General features: G+C 36.4%; 1 protein-coding gene across 1 annotated transcript; it reads right to left on the minus strand.

Annotated features, from left to right (window-relative positions):
• Positions 1-962: 962 nt before the first annotated feature.
• LOC110688129 (probable phospholipid-transporting ATPase 4) lies at positions 963-7,266 on the minus strand. Its single transcript, XM_021864818.1, has 11 exons — positions 6,960-7,266; positions 4,531-6,472; positions 4,298-4,408; positions 3,807-4,083; positions 3,641-3,729; positions 3,367-3,454; positions 3,070-3,279; positions 2,838-2,963; positions 2,232-2,330; positions 1,943-2,134; positions 963-1,866 (listed from the first exon to the last, which is right to left on the minus strand). Exons 2-11 carry the CDS (start codon positions 6,318-6,320, stop codon positions 1,198-1,200), a joined length of 3,651 nt encoding a protein of 1,216 aa, XP_021720510.1. The 5' UTR covers positions 6,321-6,472; positions 6,960-7,266; the 3' UTR covers positions 963-1,197.
• Between the last annotated feature and the right edge of the window lie 722 nt (positions 7,267-7,988).

A 7,988-nucleotide genomic window follows, 5' to 3' on the forward strand; every position in this document is an offset into this window, starting at 1 on the left:
ATTTGGAGAAATAATATTCTTTGATTACATTTCTTTTAATTAACTTGTTAGAAAATGTTATTGACATGGTAATGATCATCTTATCATTTCAGTTAAATATATCAACATAGGTATGTTAAGCATTAAAATCACCAAACATTTGTATTGATCCAAATTCTCCACTTTTTTTAAGGTGAGAAAAATAATAACTCAAATTTGATGCTCCAATAATGGATCATATCACTCAAATCCAGATATTTCACGAAAATATGTCCCAAAGAGACATGTTTGCTAAGAAATTCAATAATTACACACATGTAAACCCTCAATCAAAATAAAAATCACATGAAATTCGATATCACAATGTATTAAATTGAATCCAAGGAGTACTAAGACACACTTATATCCTATAACTAAATCAATTATCAAGCAAATGTGCATTTTTCAAAGGACTCAAACTAAACAATGTTGACATTCGACACTTTGTATACTTTATCAAACTGCATTTACTAATTGTTGAATATCTGCTGGCACATTGCATTATACGTAGCAGATGTTAATAAAGCTGTAATAAATCATAAGACATGAGTTAATGCTGACTCAGATACATTCCGAAGACAAGCTCAGATTTAAATTTGTGACAACTTGTCACAACACTCAAAACTCCAAATGAAGGACTTTAAAATTTCATGATTCCCCCCTACATCATTGTTTTAGTCTTCCTACTGCTATAAATCCAGCTTCAACATACTCTGTATCTTGCCATCTTGGTAACCATCTAGGTACAGGGCAATGGTCGTGCGATTCGTGCCACGGCCTCTGGTGGCACAAAGCCACAAACCATGGTGGTCATTTCATGCCTGTCACACTGATGTCCTTCTCAGGGATAGGGGGGAGTGAAAAAACAAGGGGATTTAGTATTTTAGTTATAAAAGACAGAAAAAAGGAGGGGGGGAGGAGGCTCGCATCTTTGTTTCAAATCATTCACAAACTGTACTATTCATTTACTCGTATATATATGGTACATACAACAGCTATATAAAGCTCTTGTTTAATGAATATGGGACACGAGATACCACAAAAAAAAATTGTTAATATGAACTTTAAAAGAAAAGGAAAAAAAAAATTGTAAGACCTACCAAAAAATGGAAGCTTGTTAAGCAAAATCTAAAAAAAAAAATAAAAAAAAATAAAAAAGAAGAAAAAGAAAGAAATCAATTATGATACAGGAGAAGGGTGGTAAGTTGCTCCAGAGTGCTTTTTATTCAGTTTGATTTTCAACTGTCTGATTTTGGCTTCTACCCTTGCAGTAAAACCAATCTTGGTCGTTTGCCTTGCCTTTGATTGTTCCCTGACCCACATAGTTTGATCCTCGACATCCTTCTTATAGTATTTGATCTCTTGGATTATATGGTGATCCAACGGGTTGAAAGATCGTTGGAACACAATGTGCGCAAAGTATGGGAGAACACAAGCAACAGTCACCAAAAGCGTTGTCGACCAATATATGGGTGCAGGTGCAAGGGCTTCCACGAGCAGATTATGGGCATTCCCAGAGACAGTTGAAGGCATTGCACCATAGATCAAGAGAAAAATGTACCACATTCCAATGCTACCCCACACAAGCAAGTGTTGGATCCAAGTAAAGTGGCTCATGGTGAGGGCAATTTGACAATTGACGGCCCAAATAATTCCTGTGAACATGATGGTTCCCACTGCTGACATGTCAGCAACCTGACCTCCAGAGCGAAATGCTTGATTGTAAAAGATGATAATGTTGAAAAAGAATACTACGAGGGAGGTGTAGAGGCCATTTCCTATCCACCCAAAAATTCTATACCAGTCAAAAAACAGGTTTCTTGGGCCTTGCTGATAAAGCGCTGGGAACTGGAAATTATAAAAGTTACATCAACACTAATATCACTTTAAAATGTTAGGAATTTGGATTCAGGTGAGAATTTACCTCCAAGCAAACATCTGAAGAAACATCCTGCTCAAAAACTCCAAGAGAAATGACGGGCAAAGAGGTGAGGATCACATTGAAGGAGAGAGAATACCAATCATCGTAGATTGTTTGCCCAGAAAAGCCAGCAAAGGCCTCAAAGTAAAATAAAGTGAGACCAAAAGCTATATTCTTGTAAAAAAAGTAGCAAATCTGTACCAAAGGAGATAAAAACAATTTTGTGGTTATATATATTATTCTAGCCACTAACATTTAAGAATATACACGAGTTTGAGCTCGAATTCATTACCATCTGAGCTATTCTCTTGTAACACCAATGTCCATGTACAAGCAAAAGTCTTTCGAGAAACCGAAATTGTGCAACAGCAAAATCACTAGCCATCACTGCCTGCACAAAGCTGAATGCTATGGTAAGACGGAATCATGCTAACCAAAATACGTAGATGGGAAAACTTAAAAATGAAAAGCATCAAAAGAGCATTTAGGTGAATAGTAGCAGAAAGTCGAAACCCATGTTTCACCATGGCAAGAGTCACATAAAAGTAGAAAAGGATTATCACGGGAGAATGCCATAGAAAATTGTTAATCAGTATAAGAGTACATCCCTTTTGTTAAGGTCTAAATCACTTGGCATCAAATTACAATAATTTCAAGCTACTCAAAATGAAATGGTGTTCATTATAAAACATTTTGCTGTTAATGGTGAAGAAGATTTGCTAGCTAAAGGTAGTTGAGTATTCCAACAAGAGCTTAGGAAGCCTATCATTCACTCTGCCAATAAGTGGCAGAGATTAGGAAAAAAAAAAAAAAAAGGCAGCAGCACAAGAGATGACGATGTAGAAGTAAGCACTAGAAGCAAGTAGAGAGGGGAAGAAATTGCATGGACACTACCTACCTGCATACCTTCAGCCCCACTGATGCCCACACCAATATCAGCTTCTTGAATCATTCCAACATCATTGGCACCATCACCAATGGCCAAAGTGGTTTTCCCAGTCCCTTCTTTGACCAACCTTGTTACCTAACAATGTGGGGAAAAAAGTAAGATTTTTCTTATATTTTTTATTCTATTTTATGTATGCTGGGCGGGGAGGGGGTAGACAGACAAATTAAAAGATAATGCATACCAGAGCCTTCTGCTTTGGAGAAACCCGGCAGCAAATAACAGATGCACATTCAACTGCTAGACTCAAGAGGTAGTACTTCATGTCATCTTCCAGAGCGTAGGTCAAACTTTTCCCATCAATGATCAAGGCAAACGCAGCATGCGGATCCTTTTCAAGCTTAATCATTTGAGAAGCATTGGTGATTTGTAATGAAATGTTCTCTTTGATTGCCTGGTTGGTCACCAACAAACTTTCTAGTATGAAATCTAATGAAATTTGAAAGCGAATTATCAGATTATTTCTAAAGACAACTGGTACCTCTTTGGAATCATTGCCAGTTCCTTCGATATGTGCTGTTGATATACAAATCTGTTTCATGCCTTGACGAAGAAGACTGCATGAATAGCTGCATACACGAAGAGAATGGTTTTAGTGTACAGATTTTTGTTATCATAAAGAGATTCAATAATGCAAGTCAGATGATTTGTCTAATTCAGCTCATAAATCACTGCAAATTGCATCTCTCCCATTAGTAAACCAAATAGGAGAACTTTGGTTCCTCTTTTAACAAGGCAAGGTGGAGAGCACACACCCAATGTTTATAGCAGTTTCCATCTTATCACCGGTGAGAACCCATAACTTGAGACCAGCTTGAGCAAGTTTATCAATGCATTCAGGCACCTACAGTAATGAAAAATTGTAAATTTATGCAGAACAATATAAGTAAATTGTACTTTAGAGACCACAAAGATACATACTCCTTTCTGCAGCTTGTCTTCGACAGCAGTTGCACCCACAAGAATTAAATCTCTCTCCATCATATCTGAAACCCGCTCCAGATTTACGTCTCTATCACTCCCAATGGAACTCTTTGCTTTCAGAAATTCATTGTTCCAATCAGAAAATTCAGACTCTTCAAGCTTTTTATAAGCAAGGGCTAATGTACGCAACCCGTTATCTCCATAATCATTTAGATGCTTTGTAGTGTCTTCCAGATACTGTTTTCCATTCTTTGAAAGCCGATCAAAAATTATACTGTAAACCCACATATTCATCAAATGTTAGATAGGGACTTGTTAACATAAAAGTGATGCAAGACTGAACCCAAAACATTGCAAAACAGGAAGAAATGATGCTAAGCCAACTCCCAAATGAATAAAAATTAATATAATTTTAGATACATTAATTAAAAGGATAAATGCGTATGCATGTAACTGAGAAACAATGGTAATAAACCAAATATACACACCTGTCTGCTCCTTTGCAGAAAAGAAGAATTTGGCCTTCTTCATTGCGCACAATCACAGACATTCGTTTTCTCTTGCTTGTGAAATCTAAAAGAGTAAGAACTTTATACTCCCTGGCAGATTCATATAGAAAAGAAAACAATTCAATAGTTTTCAAATTTTCAAGGAACTCGACAAGAAGAAAAATGTTACAGTAACACCTCAAGTAACAGTAACTTGTTCAGTTCAAGCTGACCTTTCAACAGCTTGTCCATAGCTAGAATATCTCTCACGAACAACGACAGTGGATTGGGTTCTTTTCACAAACTCAAAACCAAATTCCCTGGCAGCTGCAAGAAAGGCAGCTTCATCAGGAGATTCTGCTTCATAAGTGTATGTGCCTGTCTCTTCATTCAGCTCAGGGATGGCAGTATGACAGACTGCAAGAATGCGAAAAAATAGCAGCATAGTCTCCACATTGGGCTCATTAACCCAATTGCCTCGCAGGAGCCGGTCATCCTCAAAGCCAAAGCCTTTTACTGCAGTTTTATGATCCCTCTCATCTCTGGAAGTGATTACAGATTCCAACTCTATTTCTGACCTTCTGAAACCACTATTAGACATTTCTGCACCCTGCTCCTCTAGGTCCTTTGCCATCTGTATAGCAGCAGCAAGTTCAACTTCACTAGAACGAGTGCCATATGCTACACCAGCAATAGAGCACTTGAGAAAATCCATTTGATTGCATGTCAAAGTACCAGTTTTGTCAGATAGGATTGTGTCAACTTGGCCCAATTCCTCATTTAAATTTGATGTCCTAGCCTGTGCTGGTGTTCCTGACTCTTCATCATACATGTGTAAGTCCTGGTCAATAAAGATGGCTTGTAGAAACTTCACAAACTCAATGGAAACATACAGTGAGATCGGAATTAAGTATCCATACAGTATGAGAGCAGTGACAAGATGGAAGAGACCAGACAACGCTGGCCTGTTGGGATCATACAAGCCCTTGTTATCTGGGGCTCTCAAGTACCACCATTTCGGCATGTCATACTTAGTCCTCACTGAGAAGCCAACTGAGCTAATCAAGGAAATCAACACAAGCACAGAGAAAAGGATATATATGATATGGTCCATTTTCTTTTCTATCCTACTTCTTTTTGAAGGGGAATCAGTTGCATTCTGCATCACTTTACTGTCATGTCCAGTGAAAATAACCACACCATAAACATAACCAGTGTTCCTGAGCTTTGAGTCCCTCAGAAGAATCTGATTTGGATCGATAGGAAAGATCTGGCGCTCAAACTCCAAATTACCGACGAATGTGTAAAGATTCGGATTTGGGTCCTCGCATCTGATCATACCCTTGAAATCCTTAAATGAGGAGTCATCATCCAACGGTAAGGTTACTTCTAGAGCTCTCTTAACTTTTAAGTTTGTCTCGCCGTCTAAATTCATAGTCTCCACATAACAAATACCATCTTCATAACTTGAAGATAGCAGCAACAAATCTGCTGGGAAAAACTCATCCTTCTTTACTTTTACAACATCTCCAACACATACCCTTTGCCATGTCCTGCCCCCAAACACGCCATCCCCTTTGTGAACACTAACTTTTCGACTATTAACCTTCATATCTTGAATAAACCTACGCCAATCCTCCACAGCTTCCTTGGCCATAGTAAGCCCAACCACAATAGACAGAGGAGCAATCATACTAATTGGACCAAACGGTGAAACTGAGGTGACAGATAGAATAGCAGCCAAGAGGAAGTACATATTGGCAGCACGGCGAAATTGCTCAAATAGACCCTTTGGAAGAAATGTAATAATGTTGTACTTAGTAGTCGAGATATTGTTAGACCTATATCTAAGAGGTTTTTTCTTATGAAGATCAGATTGGTTGCAGTGTACAATTCGAGAAAAGCCGGGGCCATCAGGTAATGAGCTCGGAGGATCCTCAGGCCTTTGATGCTGAGGCCGGAGACAGGCAAATGTATAAAGATTGCTCCGACGTATCTTTGCCCTAATCCTACCCTTCGCCATATCTAAGCTTTCTAAGTCAATCAAGTCTATATTGACACATCTTAATCAAACCATTTCATTCTCCTGGGAGCTCACCCCCTTTCAATCTTTCAGCTGAAATTCCAAGAAATCACTGAACCCCAGAAAGATATTTAACCGATCCAAAGCAATTCCTACATATATAACAGCCCATTATAATGTATACAGAATCACAATTTAGCTGGTTCTCATCTCCTAATATTTGAATTCTAACAATTCATAAAGTCAACCAACAAAATATCATTTTCTTTAATATCCCAAACATGAATTACATAAAGAAATTGGATATAGGGACAAATCATATAAATAAAATTAAAAAAAAATCATAATTTAACAAAGACTGATCCAACAATGAAGAACAAGAGTCAAAATCATATCACTAATTTCTGATCATGCATTATAAGAGAAACAACCATTTCGGATATCATGCATTAAAACCGACAAAAACCCAGATAAAATTATTCCCCAAAAAGATTTAAAATCGTACCCAGATGAAGATATTGTCCCAGAAATCCCCCAACCCAGAAAAAAATTTATAAAATAATAAAAAACAAAACCCATTTAAATTGAAAAAAATAAAGCTCATAACATTAAAGATAGTTAAAATGACAATGAGGGTACCTGCGATAATCACAATGCTTGACTTCTTGTTATCAAAATCCAAAAACTAAAAAAATTAAAAAAGACAAAACCCAAAATTTGAAATAATAAGAGATCTTAGCAAAATACAGCTCCTTAATTTTGGAGGGATCTCAATGTATGTTTATTTTTTTTGGTTAGAAAAGAGAAAATCTAGAGAGAGAAAGAGGGGGGAAATTGCAGAGAGAATGAGAGACAGAGGAAGAGAGAGAAAACAGGGTTTAGTCTTCTTCTCTTCGTCCGGAAAACTTCGAACCAATAAGCAGCATTTTCCGGGCCTTATTATTAAATTTCTTTTAAATAAGAATAATTAATTTATTATTTAATTACATTTATAAATTAATTACAATTTCCAATTAAAGTTACTTGTTGTATGGTGATTAATTGATTAATTTAATTTGAGTCCCCATACCATAACTTTTCATGGGTTATTTTACTTAGAAGTTTCCTAGAAATTGAGGGGTGAAGTGGACACCTGTATTAGATTGGTAGAAAACTAGAAACTAAAGACTAGTAGACCCAAGTATTGAAGGAGTCAACTCAATTCTAAACGAAAGAAATTGGTGCTCAATAGTCATTGCTACTAGACCAAAATTTCTTTCATTTCATAACTAATTCTGTTAATTCACCCAAAGATCATCTAAAATTGTATTTCCTTGCCAACACACAAACAATATATAGATAAATGTATAGATGTGTGTTCTACATACATTAATGTAAGTCGTCGTGTGCGCACAACATGACATATAGTCAAAATGTCATGTGCCAATTATGAACCAAGCTATGTGATCCAATAAATTATACAATATATAAGGTTCTACGAGAATAATTATGCATAAAATCTACATAATTCAAACAAGATAACCTGAATGAATTGAAAAAGATATCAAAATCTCTATTTAATGATCATTTCTAGATTGAATGTGAACTAAATAGATATTAAAATGATGAAATAATAGATGATAGATTACAATTCATAGTTAGTAGATATTAACTCTTTTTATACATGTG

This window comes from Chenopodium quinoa, unplaced genomic scaffold (genome assembly GCF_001683475.1).
Source record: "Chenopodium quinoa cultivar QQ74 unplaced genomic scaffold, ASM168347v1, whole genome shotgun sequence".
NCBI lineage: Eukaryota > Viridiplantae > Streptophyta > Magnoliopsida > Caryophyllales > Amaranthaceae > Chenopodium > Chenopodium quinoa.

Bases quoted from the DNA above. Each gene is read 5' to 3' on its own strand.
- LOC110688129 (XM_021864818.1), bottom strand. From the start codon at position 6,320: ATGGCGAAGGGTAGGATTAGGGCAAAGATACGTCGGAGCAATCTTTAT. The intron at 4,409-4,530 runs GTCAGCTTGAAC...TGAATCTGCCAG, and splicing joins TATGGACAAGCTGTTGAAAG to GGAGTATAAAGTTCTTACTC. The intron at 4,084-4,297 runs GTGTGTATATTT...GTGGGTTTACAG, and splicing joins TTCTGCAAAGGAGCAGACAG to TATAATTTTTGATCGGCTTT.